Source organism: Papilio xuthus, unplaced genomic scaffold (assembly GCF_000836235.2).
Source record: "Papilio xuthus unplaced genomic scaffold, Pxut_1.1 DF828037.1, whole genome shotgun sequence".
In the NCBI taxonomy this organism is placed as follows: domain Eukaryota; kingdom Metazoa; phylum Arthropoda; class Insecta; order Lepidoptera; family Papilionidae; genus Papilio; species Papilio xuthus.
This window is the reverse complement of record NW_013530612.1, coordinates 1,603,133-1,619,927: the sequence shown is the minus strand read 5'-3', so window position 1 is coordinate 1,619,927 and position 16,795 is coordinate 1,603,133. Positions and strand designations below refer to the sequence as shown.

The following is a 16,795-nucleotide window of genomic DNA, read 5'->3' as shown; positions in this document are numbered from 1 at the left end:
GGAAATCTCATTTTATTCGTGTTTTATCAATAATCAACTTAAACATAAACTTAACTTTTTGTATCGGTAAGATCGATTTATTACTAATTTGTACTTAAATATAATTTACAAAAAACACAATAAAAAAAAAATACCGGTCATCCAGGTACTCGTATCTGATTAGTTCGTTCCGATTACATTGATAATGGTAATAAGTTCAGTTCAGAAGATATAATGATAATAAGTACAGATCTCTTCTACAATACGTATCATAGAAGAGATCTGAACTTTTCCCTTATAAATTCGGCACAACCTTATCCTTCAACTCAATGTGATTTGGCTGTATACTATGAGCAACAACGAGGTGTCTTTTTAAATTTCCAATTTTTTTAAATTGCTTTGGACAACCAATACAAATATAATTATGTTTCAAATGTGGTGACATTTTTTTTGCAATCATAGATATTGTTGTTAACATAGGATTATTCAGTTTGAGACATTGGTTTACAGAATTTTTATTAGTTTTAGAAACTGACGAGTAATTTCCAAATTTAAAATTATTTGTTTCATTAACATTTCCTTGACTATGGTTACATTGACTTGGATTTTGCTCGGTTTTGATTTGGTTATCGTGAACTATAGAAGTATTGGGTGGCATTTGGTTTGTAGTAGGTGGAGATGGGGTTGCGTTTTTGTTGAAGTCTCTTTTTAGAATTGCATCTGAAAAAGTCGAATAAAAATTAGTTAGTATTATATGCGTAGTTTGAAATTTCTTTAGTTAATACATGAAGCTAAAACCGCTTTTTCATTAAATTATACGAACTGATAAATGTAAGACACAGTAAATTAAATTTGATGTAGAATTGTAAACAATGAATTAATGAATAAAAATAATTGCGTTATTTAAAATAAACATTACATTACATCCCCAACTTAAAAACATAACTTTCTCTTTGGTCTTACTAATGTCAAAATTTTATTTTAAATATCGTAATTAGAAATATCTTTATTATAAATAACTGTGCCTGCGACTTCGTCCCCGCGAAAAACTGTCTTGAACAAACCTCTAGTGTCAAATAATTGCCTTGCACTTAAAAATTTTTTAATGTTTTATCTCTTACTATTGTATATCTCTATGAAAAACAATATTTGTTTTATAAATAGTTTATTAAGAAATATTTTTTGAAATTATATTAAAAAGCCTTTACTCCATATTTTCTCAGCCATATTTTTCCACAGCACGCCGTTCATTTTTTTGCATTGTCGTTTAAAGTTGTACGCGCTTTCCAGGCGCAGAATGCACTTTGCGCAGATCTTGTATGGTAGTCCATCATAAGGGTAAATCTGATTTTAAACAAGCATTTTTAGCATAAAAATTAATCTTATTTATTATCTTACTAATATTATAAATGCGAATGTTTTGATGGATAGATGTTTGTTTGAAGGTATCTTCAGAACGGCTGTATAATAGATGTAGAACGTAGTCTGTTCTTCCAGACACAGGCTAATTAAGTTTTTTTAAACCGCGCGTTGGAATCGCGAGCAACAGTCAGTCATTACTTAAATAAGTTGGTGTGGCAGTTTAAAAAAAATTGTTAAGCTCGTTTGCCGTAACATGACAAGGTTTGCTATTTTTCTCGTTAGGACATACCTAATGCGGTAGATGATTGTAGATGAACGGACCAAATCACTCACGACTCAGTACCAAAAACTATATGATAGTCGGTCGGTGTAGGTCGAGGTAGATTTTAATAATCGACTCCGAAATAACAATAATTGTACAATATAGACATAAGAAATAAGATAACTTTTTGCTTTCGAGAGTATTCATGACTTTATTTTGTAATTTTTTAGTACATTTTGATTGAGATTGTTCTTTTGAAGTCGGTTTTCTTTTGTTCCTATTTTTTATTATTTTTACAGTTAAATACATTTAGATTTATTAATCGGGCAAGTTTTATTAAAAATATTTTAAATTACCTTAATATCGGTTAAATCCATCAACATCTTGGCGTACAGCTTGTTGTTATCGAAAATAGAATTATAATGAATACCGGTTTCTAAGCACACTCTACAATGTTTAGATATTAAAGACATTTCTAATAGGGAATTAAGATAACGTAGAATAAAAGAAACAATTAAAAATATACTTCCACCGTTCACAATGAGAGCGGCAATTGTTGGCCGCTTATGACCACTGTAACGACGCGCTGAAAAAACAAGCTTATATAGGATTTATTCACTCCCCGACTACTTCACCGCACACTATATGCGTATGACCGGATGAACCGATTATCACGTTATTTCCTGTTTATCAGAATTATACATTAGCTTGGGCCTAGTAAAAATACATGTTACAACCGCCTTCGTATTGTATTAAAAATTGGACTAAGATTTAAATCCGCCGAAAATCTCATATTATTTTTAACATAATTGAAGATGACGTTTCAAAGGAGATTGTCACAAATATTCGTGCTACAGCACTATGAATAATCCCAAGATATTCGCCGTCACAAAATGGTGGATTAAATATTTTGTACAATTAATAACGGTATCAAGTGAAAAGGCTTGACTTTTAGACTGTCTCACACCTTTTTAATAATAGATGAGCATTCCCGAAACGTTTAACTGCTAACAAGTAATGATTGGGTTAAAAGGATCCTAGATGACTTATTATTTTAATATTTCATCATGAATTTGAATTTTCGCAACTTTTTTTTAAAGAAACTGACAAAGTTGACAATATAGATAGCATATCTGCAACGTGCGACTATGCAATAGTGAGGTACCAGCGCATTTTCTTCCTTTCATGGTGGTAGGCCCAGTAGCTAATTGTCCGAGTACACACTTTCTTGTTCATATTATGTCACAATAGTTTAGCTTTAAATATTGTAAAAAAAATAATTTAGACATTAAAGGCGAGTTTAATTTGAGAGATTTGAAAAAAAAACCCGGGAAAAGAAATATTTTTTAATCTAATCTAAAATAAAGTTGCTTTTACTTTCTTCAAATGCTAATAAACATTTATGAAACAGAGTGAAGACATTTTTATATTCCTCAGAGAATGGCACATTATTTAAACAAGTCATAACTTCAAACAATTGTGAAAGAAATTTGTTCATTTTGGCAAAGTTCGCTTCCTTCATTATTGGCAGAAATTTATTAATGTACATGTTGCGTTGCTTTTCTGTTAAAACACTCTTGTAGGTTTGGAATTTCCAATCTCCATTACATATCTCACATTTGCATACTCGTCCAGTTTTTACAAATGACATGCAATTTTTCACATGTACATCAATATCTAGTATTTGATAATGACCCCTGAAAAGAGAAAAAAGCTTAGAAGCTAAAGAACTTTCCAAGAATAAGTCAATAAAAGTAATAGAAAGATATGAGCACTTAACATTTACATTTTCTTTTTCAATTTGGACACAATTTTTTTTATATACAATTAGCTAGTATTTGTGTGCACTCACAGTGCCCACATGAATCCATCGTTAGTAAAGTACATACTCACATGTAAGAAACGGTCAACTCCGTTCCTTTTTCGATAGGTTGCAATGCTATCAACGCAGCAGTTTTGTTCAAATTTGAAACAATGACATTAGGAGTGCAAGAATGCCGCAATTTTCCGACGAATGGATACCATCCGTGATTTATATGTGGATGAGAGTACGTAATTGATGAATTCCTGTTGCTTACGGTTAAAGTAACTTGTGTGGGTTCAGGATGCAATGCAAAATACATCAGAAGCCGTCCCATAGATTCCCTCGCCATTTTCCTTTCTCCTAATAATCGTGGGAAAAATGTTGGCACTTTTTCTAAATAATAAATTATTATTGCACAGAAGAAACTAGCCACATACATGCTACCATGAACAAACAGCTTATCATCATTGTAAGTAAGAACAGAAAGCTTATTTCCGACATCAAACATTTCCTGCACTGAAGCTGTGGGAATTCTTTTTGACCCTGTACAACGTGAAATTTTATTTATTTCTTCCCAGGACTCACAAAGTTGTACCATTTTAATACCACCTTTGACCATCAATTTTGCCATTGGACTACAAATATGTGCCTCAATTAGTTCCATAATTTGACATTCAATGTTATGAAATTCTTTCAAACAAAGCTTTTTACATTCCTCATCACAGAACATAACAAAACAGCATCTATCACAAGGGATAAGGTTCAATGACATCTTGTGACAGTAGTGGCAAGAAAATGCAACATTTTCTTCATTATTGCAACTTACAAATGATGGTTCCAATGCCAGAAGGGTTCCAACCTTAATGTCTTTTGCTGCAACTATCTTTACAGAAGAATCCTTTTTAACAACTTCAACATTGGCACTAACGCAAGGTATTTGGGCATTTCGTTCTGCACCAAACTTAAAAACGCCAGCGAAATTACTTTTTAATTCTGACATAGCCATTGCTTCAATGTTACTATACATTTTAACAGATGCCATTCTTTTCTTTAATTTTTCAACAATATCTGGTGGACAACCGAGTTGAAAGCAATGTTCTATATCAACTTTACAGGCATTATATTGATTATTGTTTTGAAAAACAGCAGATCTATTGCTGTATGCAAGCTTCATTGCCCTGGAGTTGTGTGGTGCATGCATAAGCGCTGCATTATAGCATTGTAGTGCTTCTTTATGACTTCCCGTTTTAAATGCAATGTTGCCCAAATTACGGTACTCATTAGATTTTTCTTCACATTTATATACATGAGGTACTCGTGGGAACCCATCACTCTTTTCAAGTGCATGAAATGCTGCCATAACCACATCAGCATAGTCATCATTGTCCATTGCTGCATAAATTTCACTTATCAAACCTCTATCCCTTAAGTACTGTTGGTGAGCTGATGGCATACTAAACATCTTGCCTGTAAAAAAAAATATTTACATATTAGACAAATAACTTGCAAAATAAGTATACATTATACATTAATAATACAATTTGGATTGCTGTTTGGAATCATTTTAGAAAAAAGAGATGGCCAGAACTAAAAATTCTTGAAAATCTAAGCTCAAAACCTTAAATTTAGAGTATTTAAAAAAAATATACAAAACTGTAAAACTACAAGAATCACAAACTTTACTACATATATAAAGGAAGAGTTAAGATAGTATTTAAGTAAATAATTAGGTTATACATTATTTATTATTGTAAATATATACTTACAGCAGCAGCGATATCGCTGCTACACCTATATGCTTGTAAATTTCTACTTGTATTTTGAAGGGATATATTTATGCTGATGCAAGTTTCAACATCACATTTTATATTAATATCAAACAATGCAAGTCTATTTAGTGCATAAATACATCTTATTACAACCATCTTGTTTCCACATAATTTTTAAACATTGTTTAATACAATTCCTACAACTTATATCTTTGGAGCAAATAATAAACAATTTTAAACTTACCTTCACGTAAGATGATTATTCAACAGAACAGCAATGTAGTTAAACCAACTTGACCAAAACTTTACTTTTCTTTCAATTTTATTGAGAAACTACACAGTAACATATGTTGGATAAAAGAACTGCGTAGGATAGTCTATAAACGATTAATGTGAAAACCCAAACTTAAGGAAAAATTAAATATGTAGTAAGATAAGACGTAAGACAAGAGTCATAAAGCGCAAACTCGTTATTTGACCATAGATTTCCTTGACGAATACTTTTTTGGAAACTCCTGACCACAGACAAAAATATGAATGTTTTGGATTTTCTGTGGTACATTAAAAATTTAAATTATATACAATAAAGATATTTCTCTCGTTTAGTGTCTGGCAAACATAATTCAAAATGAATTTTATGGATCAATCCGTAAAATGGGCTTTATCTGTATGGTTTCCCTTGGTTCCATGCTCTTTGAGAACAGTATCCAAAGAGCACGCAAAGGTAAAAGTGTCACCAAGTGTCACTGTCCGATGTCCGTTGTCCATGGAAATTTGTGGACAACGTCAACAACAATACGGTTATAAACCAATTTTAAAATATAAAGCCGTTGTAATTTCCTAGTTTCGTTCATGTGGTTATTTATATAATAATAACTACTAGAAAATGACGAATACCAAACAAATCAAAATAACAAAGTTATTCCGAAAAGGTGGTATGTATTTCCATTTAAATTATCCAGTTATTAAAGTGAAAGAAATGTGTAAAGTATAAAGTTTGTATTGTTCATCGTTTTTAGCTACCAAAGCATCCGATGACTGTCAAGAGTTGCAGGAAGAAATACAGGAGTTAGAAAAACAGCTGGGGCAAAAACATTATGAGTTATTTCAGATACAGCGCAATAAGTATAGAAGTAAATCTGCCAAAGTCAATACCTTACCTAAAAAACCCGAAGTTTTTGTTAGACCGCAGGTATTTAAATGTATTTGTTTACCACTCGGATGTTAACATCGAGTATATCCGCAATTTTTAATAAGACTAATAAGATAGTTAAATATTATTAATAAGTCTGTTTCAAATAGATTATTATGCTACAAAATTCAATTGATACAATGAAGAAAAACCTGGAGCTAACATCGATGGTGTCAGGCATGGAGGTGCAGTCTTATGTGTCTGGGGAGCTCTGCTGCATTGTCTATCACTTGCAGCATGATTCTCAACACCAAATTAAACACTGTTTGGAAATTGATATGACCTCTGGTAAGCCTTCTATTTCTACATAACATCATGTTCTCACATTCAGTGCTATTGATTTGTCTGGTGAGTTCACTTTAATATGAAAAACATACAGTGGCATATGTGGTGTTATCTTAAGTCTTTTATTAGTATATTGAATTTACTTTTTGTTATGAATTTAATTTACTTTATTAATTACAAATTTCTTACTGTAAATATACTAGGTAAAAATGAGATTAAAAGAAGTTCATTCCCACTTGGCTTTAATTTCAAAGCCATTATTGATGAGTTTGACAATGTGATGAAACCAGCATGTCTTGGCTCTATAAGAAAAGCTCTTGTTGCATATTATGATAGACTCACACAATTTGATGCTTTAAAGGTGAGATCCAAAATTAATTTTATTGAATTATTATTATTATTATGAAATAAAACTAATTTTGTGATTTGCAGAAATTATTAAATATTGAAGCAAAGTTATTTAAAAAATTAGATTCATCATATATAGAGATATCATTTTTCGCTGAAGCAAATGTGGACAATGAATGTGTTATGATACCTATAGTCCTCATCCTCGACTATGACATCAATGATATAAGGCCTAAAACTTACAGATTCAATGATTCAGGTAAATATTCCATTGTATCTATACATAGACAGGCTATAACCCATGATATTTTGTGCCCATTTGATTCAATGTTCATCAAATTTGACTTTATTTCAACAGATTTGTCGGAGGATATATCGAGTGTTCTTCACACACAATGTACTGTATTCAGAAAGAAAGAGCTTCATAAAGCATTCCGTGATGCATTCATGGATGGTATTGGACCCTACAAGCTGTTGAAACAGGTATTGATATACACAATAATATGCTAAAAAAATTAAATCCTTTCAATTGGCTCAGTGATATATTTATGAATAAACTAGTAGTCGCCCGTGACTCTGGCCGAGTTAAGAAAGAACTTATGAGTTCTATGTCTTACGCTACTTATGCCAAATTTCAAGATCCATTGGGCCGCTCCACCCAGATATACCTTGTAACAAACATCCAATCAAACCTTACAATATTAGTAAGATGTAACAAATCGAGTCTACCTTTGTTATTTTATGTTACTTCATGAGTTTTTCTATGTATTTATAAGTCTGTGTTGTCCAGCATTTATTTTTTGTTTAATAGTGTCTTTGTCTTGCTGTAATTGTAAATTCAAATTTAACAGTTTTTTTTTATAGTGAAGTGTGGTTAAATTATTCAAACTTTCGTGAGATATTATACTAAACTGATATAAAAACGGCTAAACACTCACGAATATTCGTCTTTCGCGGACGCGGCCCATCGGTCACTCCAGTGAGCCAATACCAGTACCACTCATCCTGATGAACCCCCGATGGGCTCGAAACTAGTCGGTGCCGCCACCGGACGAATATATGTGAGTGTTCAGCCGTTTTTAAATATATCAGTGAAGTGTGGTATTTAATTGAACAACTGTAATGTTTTGTTTTCAGCTAACAGTAGATGAACCGAATTATCAGCAACAAAGACGCAAGCGCTTCCGACCCAACAAACACAACCCCCACAATGATGACACTTTTCTACCCGAGGAATGTTCAGACCAGGGTGACAATGATGATGACATTTAATTTATACTGAGACTTTGCCTTGATATTAATTTTGTTAAGTAATATAAAATTTGAAATGTTCACGTTTATAAACATGTAAATATAATTTAATAGATAAACTGATTTTTATTATATCTTGTTTTAGAAATGTGAATTAAACAATTTTCTTCTATGAAACACACGAATTAATCATATTGAAAATAACAAATTAAAAATAAAACATTTGTTTATCAATAAAAATTTATTACAAATAAAAATATAAAAAGGAATTAAAACAGTTCTTCATACACATAAGATTGGGTCTATGGCTACCAAAACTGCTTTTAATTATACCAATATTTGTGCTGCTAATACATAAATATTCTAGATATTTAAATGCACTATATAAGTTAAACTAACTTGTGACTAATAAGTCTATATCTGAAGTTAGCGTCGCGACAGATATATTATTTAAAAGTATAATTTTTAGAAAACTTTTTTTCTTATAAGAGAGTAAGTAATTAAAGGAACTATATATAATTGGCTAACAATCACGGATTTATTCGTTATCGAAATATATGCGTGTTAGCAGATTTTATATAAAATTTTATAATTTTTAATATCTACCCAAAGTTTTTGGAAAGTAATTTTGAAAAGAATAATTTTTTTAACAAACAATGAGTATCCTTTCGCATGTCTAACTTCAGATTATAAACTTGCCATATGAAATAATGTGCATGTAAAATACATATATTATCAAAATTTTCAGTTTTTACATTTGTATTAGAACTCGCACTACCGAATGCTAAATTATATGATATTTAACTGTTTATAACTGATCCAATATTTCAATATAAAAAATAAAATATTGTTATCCCAAAAGTAAATTGTTAATTATCTTAAATTTTAATTATAACAGAGAAATTCATTATATTAACAATTACAATATTCTATCTAACTACCTAAGATAAAGTGCTTTTGCACAGCAGGGAACTTGTCACCTTTAAAATGACATTTAAAGGTATGTTCTACTTTGAGCCAGATTTCTAGTATCCTGGTTACTCACCTCAATAGGATTATGTCTACAACACTGACCAATCACCAACAACTGTCACCTGTACTAATATAAAGAGTGAAGATTTGATTGCTTCTTGAAACTATTGAACAAATTTGAAAAATTCTTGCACTGTTCAAACTACACTATCCCCAGGTGACGTACACTATATTACTAGTTTTTTTTATTTGAAGTTGCGTGCAACCAGTAATACCCCATTAAATGTGGACCAATAGAAATGGCAAGTGCATAGTTCTCTGTTTAATGACTGTTTTGAGGTTATGTATCAAATGTATACAACTTCACTCAAACAGTTAAATTATTGTTTTTTTTTGGACAATTTAATGACATAAATGGCCATGATTTTGACAAGTGATAGTAAGGATTTGTACATCAATAATTTTAAGGACATATTTTTAGTAATCAAATCATTGATTTTAGTTATAACGTAACCAGTTAAAAAAAAATAAACAGTTTCCATTAAAAACATATATTAATTTGATTTATATGAACACATTAGTGTGCAGTTTCAATGTTTTTTTTATAATTACACTTACAGTATTGTTGTAAATTAATATGAATATGAAATGTATTAGATTTTCATACGGTGAATTTCCTCAATATCCTATATCAATATGACCATCCCTCTCATTCTCTCAGGGAAAACGGAGATAGCATTATTGTACATTTACAAGATTCACGTTGAGTTACACCTTTGATAGAAATTGCGTCATAAATGTATAAATCTCGCAATCTTAGTCAACTTTAACCTTTGTAACATATGCAATATTATTTTAAAGTGAATAGGTTTGACTGAGATTTAACTATAAAACTATTAAACTGATTTTAAAAATTTAATCAATAGAGAGCTTGACCAATACATGATTTGTAATTAGTGCAAGATAATAAAGGTTGCGAGACTTCAACAAATACAAATGAATGAAATTCGAGCACATAGAACAGACATACATTAATCTCAACGATTACTTAAGAGTGATGATCACTGGTGTTGGTCAGTGATGGTGATTACTGGTGTGTGGTGATGATCAGAGGCCGCGGTTGGGCAGCGGCTTCACCTTGTAGATGCGCACGAGCCAGTGCTCCGTAGTGTAGGCCTCCTCCAGCACATCCAGGTTGAAATCCTTGTTGCCGATCTCCGCGCCGCGCACGCGGTCGAAGCCCGGGGGACGACCTGCGACATACCAACACTTACTCAATATAACAACGTAAACTACCCACACTAATTTATATCATTTAATACATAAGTTAAAGATGAGTAACAATTAAATAAGATTTATTTAAGTTAAATCCTTATTTGGATTTGATCACGATATTCTGTAAGTCCAATACTATCATTTACCACCCATATTGGTGGGTAGGTACAAATATGTTATCCGCCATTTTGGATTTATTCGTATTCAACCAATATTGGTATACTGACCGCCCTCTGTGTAGACGAGACCGAACTTGTAGTAGCTCATCTTGTACATGAGGCAGTTGAGCAACGTGGGCGCACCGTCAGCATCGACGCGGAACTCTCCCGCCGGCGTGTAGTAGTCAGCCTCGCGGATGTGCGCGCCGCGCTCCGTACTGCCGCCGATGCGCACCATCCACAGGAACTTGTTTATATCTATGAAAAACATAACAATTAAATATCACTTCAACTGCTCAGGCTTAATATTAATGCCAAAATTGCATAAAGACAAGGCTACCTTAACTGGTGGGTACAAGTCAAACTAAATAATGACGGTTCACTAGCGACTGCAAAAATGTCCTAAGACCCTCTTTGTACTGTAGCTGTATTTTCTTTTATGCCATTTTCTATGTTTAAGTTTATTTTTATATATTTTTTAGAATTAAGATTCTAAAGTTTAAGACATGAAACTGGGAGAAATAGGGCAGTGTCAACAAAGGTTGAGTCTGTTAGATAATTTCTTTAGTTTTGACCCAAAAATACTAAAAACTTTTTAATTTCTGATAAAATTATATTTTATTACAAAAAAAAAATTATAACTATTAAAATGTTGTTTTAAAAGATTTAACATTTCCTTACCATCAGAAGAGTAGCCAACCAGTCCACCGAATATAACGAGCACGTAGTCTACGTCGAGCTCTCTCATGATGTCGTATGCGCGCTCCTCGCTGGAGGCCATGGCCTGGCCCACGCGTGAGATGTGTGTGTTGTTCCACGTGTTGTTGTCCACTATCACTGTGCGGTTCGCCATCGCTGTTATCTGGTACCCGTAGTCCCACCACGACATCACCTTCGACTCCTGCACACGGATACAAACGAATACTATAAAAGTAATATATTGTTTTCCATAAATCCATAAAGTAGAAAAAGTGATAAATGCATTAAGATTAATCTAGATAAATAAAAATCTTATTATAAGTAATGGTTTTCTATTCTTATTATCGTGATAACATGTTTTAAAATAAGGTTTTTGAGACCAAAATCCCCATTAAATCCCTGGTAAACGACTGAACTCTAATTCGCCAAATTAGCGAAACGACCGCCGCCCATAGACATACGCAATTGCAGATGTGTTGCTTACCTTGAATCTCTATTTTATCAAAGATAATTATAGAAATGACGATATGTTTTATCCAGAGACTTGGATCTCAGAAACCAATGGTTAGTTGCACACTAAGAAAGTACTATTAAGTATTGCCAGAGCAGTATTATGTAAAGAAAGAATAGAAAAAAAATAGGCGAATTTTAAAACATACCTCAGGTGTATTCATCTTGAGCCAGGTGTACGCCTCACGGAAGTCATCGAATATGATCCTGGCGCCGTCGTGCGCACGCGCAGACAGCACGATGGAGGGGGAGGAGTACGCCTCTGACGTCACCCACGTGCAGTGGAACACGTACGACACCAGCAGGCAGCCCAGCACGCATACAAACAATGTGCCCACCTGCATATCATTCAAAATAAGATTATCCTTTATTTCAGTTGAAAACCTAATTTAGGTAAATATTTAAAAAATCCACACAATACCTTAGTAAAGTTTTATAACTAAAATCTTACCTCGGAGCGGAATACAAAATTGTTCTCGTGTTTCTTTTTCTTTTCATGTTTCTCTACTTTGGGTTCTATATCCTTGACGTGCAGACTGAGCAGACTGGACGCAGCCACGCCGGACACGATGCACATGACCGGAGCCAGCACCAACATAAGCCGGACCATCACACCCTGGATACATCACCAGTGTGTAGATTTAGTTATACTGGTTTTTGTAATAATGTATTATAATTTGTTGGAAGTAATCAGCGATCAAAGTGTATGGATCACATTGCGGAGGCGACGGAGAGTTTCTCGACATCGCCTACTACGCTATCAAGCTTTTTGTAGTCATCATATGAGTCAATATGTCATAATTATCATATCTAATAGTTTATTTATAAGATTTTAATAACAATTAAATAATTATGAGGTTAATACTAATCTTAAGAGTCTGAGACCAAAATGCCCGTTTAAAATAGATTATCTTTGTTTTGTCAAAGATGACAAGGTTGTTTACGACGACGATATGTTTTATACGCAGATTTTGGTCTCAGAAACCAACAATAAGACACTTACCGCAAAGTATATACTGAGCACTCCGTATAGTATGATGAATATGTTGGCATCTGTGAGTTTGCTGAAGCAGAAGTATAATCCAGCGGGGAAGAGGAACACCAACACTTGCAGGTCGAAGTAGAACGAGGACCATGATGTAGGTTGGTGCTCAGACACAGATGCTGAGAAAAATAAAAATTTTATATTAAATTTTAAAAAGCATTTGTTCATTTTTTTTATTAAATTGCAAGCTTTTGTGATTGCCTAATCACCATCATATTAATAGATTTCTGTAAATTAAAAAAGTTCATAGATATACTTACCAATAATAGGAATGTGATTCTTAGCATAAGAAGGATCAAGCAGGGAGTAGAATCTTCCCGTCCATGGTGAAATTTTTCCTGAAAATGAAAAGCATTTAAACTGTTTGTTTCGTAAAATCGTTTTGTAAACTTCAAAAATGAGTTTTTTTTCATACTTGCCAGTATTACCAAAACTAATGATAAAAAAAATGTAGTAAGACACCAAATAAGTAGTACCAACCAGTGACAGTAAGAGCGACCACAGCGGTGCCCAGTGTTGCCAACAATGTAGTAAGCAACGCCCGGAACAGCAGCTCGAAGTTGGCGGGCGAGAGACGCGCACGCAAGTACTGGGCGAACGCATAAAGTTGGCACAGACCGAATGTACCCAGAGCCTGTACAATACATATAAAGAAATTGTATTAATAACTAGCAGGCGCCCGTATCTTTGTCTGTGCGAAATAAAAATAAAACTAGTAATAAATATAGCCTATTCAATACAAACAAACAATCAAATCTTTCATCTTTATAATATCGGTATAGATGATTTTGAAGACACATACAATTTAAGCACTTCTATATAATCAATCACACCTAAATTAAAAAAGTTTACTTTTACTTTTTATATTGACTTCTTGTCCATTTTTAACTTTTATCTTACCTTCTTTTAAACAAGTTTTTAACTCACCAACATATGCTCCGAGCTCTGTACAGGTTGGAAGCCAACAAATGAGATCTGCATTGAAAGTATTGTGCCAACACAATATAACGTGCTATACGCCACATACACACGGGCAGAGAAACGACCCAACAACATCAGTGCTAGCACGTGAAGTGGTATCAAGTTGATTAGGAAGACATAACCACCCCAAGAGGACACCTGTAATTATAATTTATGTTAGTACTAATAACTACAGTAGAAAATATTGTTTTATACTACAGTAGATAATCTGAGCAAATTTGGTGAATTTACTAATATTACTTGTACCATTCCAATTAAGCTCTAGGCTTGTGCTAGGATATGGTTTACGACAATAGTCGAATGGGGGGATACGGATTCTCGACCGTAAATCGGATTGGACTCGATCGGCAATCCATATCTTTAACCATTAGGCTGTTGACGCTTCCAAAATTTTTTTGACAAATGCTATGAATCAAATTATGAAAAAAAAAATATTTTTCATTATTCAAAAGTTTTTTATGACGTTATGAGTATTTAAATCTTAAGTAAAATGTGTGAAAGTGCAAAAACGGAAAAGTAATAATACTTAACCGTGTGAAGCTTTCACCTTATTGATCTATGATTGGTACATGATTACCATATATTTACTTTATACAGTAATCGAAATAAAATATACCACATCAAATTGAAAAAAAAAATGTAAATCATTACCATGTAGAAATAGGCAAGAGCAGTCATCGTAGCCCACAGAATGGTTCCTGTATTAACTGCTTTTATCCAAAAGTAGTACGTGAGCAACATGCAGAATATAGCAATGCCTTCATTATCGTAACTCCCAGCAACTGACCGACTGATGTAGCCTGGTACAATGGCTATCATTGCTGCAGCAACTAAGCCTGCACCTTCATCCTAAAGAACAATATGTTTTTAAATCATTGAACATCGTAATTTATTGTCCTTTTTATAGCATTCTGAGACAACAATATGTTTATTACATGTTTTTCCATACAATAAAAAAACATAAGCAAAATATAGATACCTTAAGTTCCTTAGTTAGCAGATATGTGACAATTGTAGTTAGAGATGAGAAAAAAGGTGCAAGGAAGACACAGACATTTCTTATGTCTATTGTTATATTTAGAAACTGCATAATATTATAAAGTGTGGCCGATGTCACCATCAAACCGGGGTATATTGTTCCTGAAAAACAATAATGTAATTTAAACTTATTACAAAACTAGCTGTCATTCCGCGACTCCATTACACAGATTATAAAAAATTACATAATTAGCTTATGTGTGTAAGGTGCATTTTTAATAAAAACTTACCTCCAATAATACGGCCCAATGGATACCATGCTCGATCATCAAACCAGTTGTGGAAATTGTAGAAACCCTCCTCTGTGAGGTAACGAGTAGTTCTATAGTTGAAATATGGATCAAACTCGTGGATAACACTCTCAAAACGAAGCACCGAAAACAATCTAGTTGCAAATGCTGGAAAAAAATGTTATCTCAATATTACATGGTTGATTAACTAACTTTGTTACTGGACTAGCCTGCTAATTATTTTATATTTTTAATATTTTATCAGAAAAGCCAAAACAACTCCAGTCTGTTTACATTCTTTTACAAATAAGATACAGAACAATAATAATATTAAACTTAACTAAGTGTAACAGTATATTGTGGATTTAAATATGCCACGACAAAACCAGTAAAATAGGCATGTAAAGGTACATGTGATTTAAAGAATTTGACGACTGTAATACGGATAATGTAAATAATGGTGGGGTACCGTGACTAACTTGAAACAGAAAGTATTATGAATATTAGTGCAAGTTCTTAGTACTAATGTATGAAGCGCTATTAAATGCATGTCAAGAGCTAAGATAATCAATTAAATAACTTACATAAGATTGCTGCCATTGATAGAACAGCCAATTTTATAAACGTTAGCTGTTTATCGGAGGAGAGGTATGGCAGTTTTGCCCTAGGTTGCGTTTCTACGGTCATGTTGGATGCAGTTTATTTAACACCAATGGTTAATCATAACATAAATTTGATTTTAAACAGTTTACACTGTAAATAAATGAAAATAATTTCGCCGGCAACCTATTATCTTATTGAAAGCTAGCTGGAAGAAGATTGTTTGACGCATTGACGTCGATGACAATGTGCGAGCGGCGTGGCATAATTGTAAAGGGGTGAACACACCCATTGCTGTAGTTTGTAAATTATTTTTCTTAAAAATGCCTTCTTATATTATTAAATTAGCATGTAATTAAATTAAACATAGTAAACAATATTTAACTTTGAATGTACAAGTTTAAGCCTATGTTTAAAAACCAGAAACATGAAAATTGAATCTTTTGCAATCTGTTTCATTTTTTTGTCAGTGTCATTTGATTGTCACTTTGCCATATGTCATTTTATTATCATCTTTCATTTCAGCCGTTCAATAATTCCTCTGATTTTAGCTTATTATCGTTTCTTCCGGTTTAGTATTTTAATGATTAGTTGAATGTCGTGCTTACCATTAACTTAACTTCTATATAACCTTAGCTAATCATCGCGTTAGATGAAAGTTCGTGCAATGAACCATTAGTCTTAGTTTGGTGACTAATAGAATCAGAAGGAAAAAAGTCCGATTTCGTATAATGACTGTGAGTTGTTAGCATTGAAATAAACGTATAAGTAATGTCTGACGGGGATCCATCCCTCGAGGAAGACGTACCAAAGCCACTGCTGGAAAGACCTGAAGAGAATGTGTTTACGCCAAAGATATCGACACCGATTTACGCTGGCGGTGTGAAGTTACACCATAAGAGATCAGACGCGACAGAAACTGAGTCCTTCCTGACTGACGCACAAAGAAATGAACTTGCGTTCCAACAGCTATTCGAAGATGGAGCTGGAGACTTTCACTCAGTAAGTTTTTTATACCAATTGTACTAAATTCTC

General features: G+C 33.0%; 5 protein-coding genes across 12 annotated transcripts in view; 2 read left to right on the top strand and 3 right to left on the bottom strand.

The window, feature by feature from the left end:
• Positions 1-100: 100 nt before the first annotated feature.
• On the bottom strand, positions 101-2,563 carry LOC106114722 (uncharacterized). 2 transcript variants are annotated; one of them, XM_013308031.1, is made up of 4 exons: positions 2,136-2,563; positions 1,960-2,050; positions 1,188-1,323; positions 101-699 (listed from the first exon to the last, which is right to left on the bottom strand). In XM_013308031.1, the coding sequence occupies exons 2-4, from the start codon at positions 1,984-1,986 to the stop codon at positions 275-277; spliced, it is 588 nt and encodes a 195-aa protein (XP_013163485.1). In that variant the 5' UTR covers positions 1,987-2,050; positions 2,136-2,563; the 3' UTR covers positions 101-274. The 2 variants fall into 2 exon arrangements, with proteins under 2 accessions (XP_013163485.1, XP_013163484.1); XM_013308030.1 differs by having other exon boundaries at positions 102-699; positions 1,960-2,562.
• Positions 2,564-2,939: 376 nt separating this feature from the next.
• Positions 2,940-5,640, bottom strand: LOC106114721 (SET and MYND domain-containing protein 4-like). 2 transcript variants are annotated; one of them, XM_013308028.1, is made up of 3 exons: positions 5,421-5,640; positions 3,497-4,874; positions 2,940-3,300 (listed from the first exon to the last, which is right to left on the bottom strand). In XM_013308028.1, exons 2-3 carry the CDS (start codon positions 4,867-4,869, stop codon positions 2,955-2,957), a joined length of 1,719 nt encoding a protein of 572 aa, XP_013163482.1. In that variant the 5' UTR covers positions 4,870-4,874; positions 5,421-5,640; the 3' UTR covers positions 2,940-2,954. The 2 variants fall into 2 exon arrangements, with proteins under 2 accessions (XP_013163482.1, XP_013163483.1); XM_013308029.1 differs by lacking the exon at positions 5,421-5,640 and adding an exon at positions 5,174-5,355.
• Positions 5,641-5,950: 310 nt separating this feature from the next.
• On the top strand, positions 5,951-8,329 carry LOC106114622 (uncharacterized). Of its 2 annotated transcripts, none has more exons than XM_013307895.1 (7): positions 5,951-6,108; positions 6,196-6,368; positions 6,479-6,656; positions 6,857-7,014; positions 7,086-7,260; positions 7,360-7,484; positions 8,139-8,329. In XM_013307895.1, the coding sequence occupies exons 1-7, from the start codon at positions 6,063-6,065 to the stop codon at positions 8,271-8,273; spliced, it is 990 nt and encodes a 329-aa protein (XP_013163349.1). In that variant the 5' UTR covers positions 5,951-6,062; the 3' UTR covers positions 8,274-8,329. The 2 variants fall into 2 exon arrangements, with proteins under 2 accessions (XP_013163349.1, XP_013163347.1); XM_013307893.1 differs by having other exon boundaries at positions 5,951-6,111; positions 8,139-8,328.
• A 147-nt stretch (positions 8,330-8,476) lies between these two features.
• Stt3A (catalytic subunit 3A of the oligosaccharyltransferase complex) lies at positions 8,477-16,020 on the bottom strand. The gene is made up of 13 exons (XM_013308006.1): positions 15,745-16,020; positions 15,161-15,328; positions 14,872-15,032; positions 14,544-14,741; positions 13,839-14,030; positions 13,392-13,545; positions 13,172-13,249; positions 12,870-13,030; positions 12,318-12,482; positions 12,016-12,204; positions 11,339-11,558; positions 10,727-10,915; positions 8,477-10,477 (listed from the first exon to the last, which is right to left on the bottom strand). Exons 1-13 carry the CDS (start codon positions 15,845-15,847, stop codon positions 10,332-10,334), a joined length of 2,124 nt encoding a protein of 707 aa, XP_013163460.1. The 5' UTR covers positions 15,848-16,020; the 3' UTR covers positions 8,477-10,331.
• A 247-nt stretch (positions 16,021-16,267) lies between these two features.
• The window catches only part of LOC106114690 (anoctamin 1), a 22,127-nt gene continuing 21,599 nt past the window's right edge, over positions 16,268-16,795 (top strand). For 4 of the 5 annotated variants that reach the window (XM_013307983.1, XM_013307982.1, XM_013307981.1 and 1 more), the window contains exon 1: positions 16,268-16,762. In XM_013307983.1, coding sequence (XP_013163437.1) covers positions 16,532-16,762 — 231 coding nt within the window. In that variant the 5' untranslated portion in view covers positions 16,268-16,531. The remainder of the gene's footprint in view (positions 16,763-16,795) is intronic. The other variant, XM_013307987.1, reaches the window with a different exon arrangement.

Excerpts from the sequence above, each read along its gene's own strand:
- LOC106114721 (XM_013308028.1), bottom strand. The coding sequence starts at position 4,869 with ATGTTTAGTATGCCATCAGCTCACCAACAGTACTTAAGGGATAGAGGT. Across the intron at positions 3,301-3,496 it reads GAGTTGACCGTTTCTTACAT|GGGTCATTATCAAATACTAG; the intron begins GTGAGTATGTAC and ends TTCTCTTTTCAG.
- LOC106114622 (XM_013307893.1), top strand. The coding sequence starts at position 6,063 with ATGACGAATACCAAACAAATCAAAATAACAAAGTTATTCCGAAAAGGT. Across the intron at positions 6,112-6,195 it reads AAAGTTATTCCGAAAAGGTG|CTACCAAAGCATCCGATGAC; the intron begins GTATGTATTTCC and ends CATCGTTTTTAG. Across the intron at positions 6,657-6,856 it reads GGAAATTGATATGACCTCTG|GTAAAAATGAGATTAAAAGA; the intron begins GTAAGCCTTCTA and ends TAAATATACTAG.
- Stt3A (XM_013308006.1), bottom strand. The coding sequence starts at position 15,847 with ATGACCGTAGAAACGCAACCTAGGGCAAAACTGCCATACCTCTCCTCC. Across the intron at positions 14,031-14,543 it reads CTCTTGCCTATTTCTACATG|GTGTCCTCTTGGGGTGGTTA; the intron begins GTAATGATTTAC and ends TTATAATTACAG. Across the intron at positions 13,546-13,838 it reads AGAGCTCGGAGCATATGTTG|GCTCTGGGTACATTCGGTCT; the intron begins GTGAGTTAAAAA and ends TGTATTGTACAG.
- LOC106114722 (XM_013308030.1), bottom strand. The coding sequence starts at position 2,076 with ATGTCTTTAATATCTAAACATTGTAGAGTGTGCTTAGAAACCGGTATT. Across the intron at positions 1,324-1,959 it reads TGGATTTAACCGATATTAAG|ATTTACCCTTATGATGGACT; the intron begins GTAATTTAAAAT and ends GTTTAAAATCAG. Across the intron at positions 700-1,187 it reads TATGGCTGAGAAAATATGGA|ATGCAATTCTAAAAAGAGAC; the intron begins GTAAAGGCTTTT and ends CGACTTTTTCAG.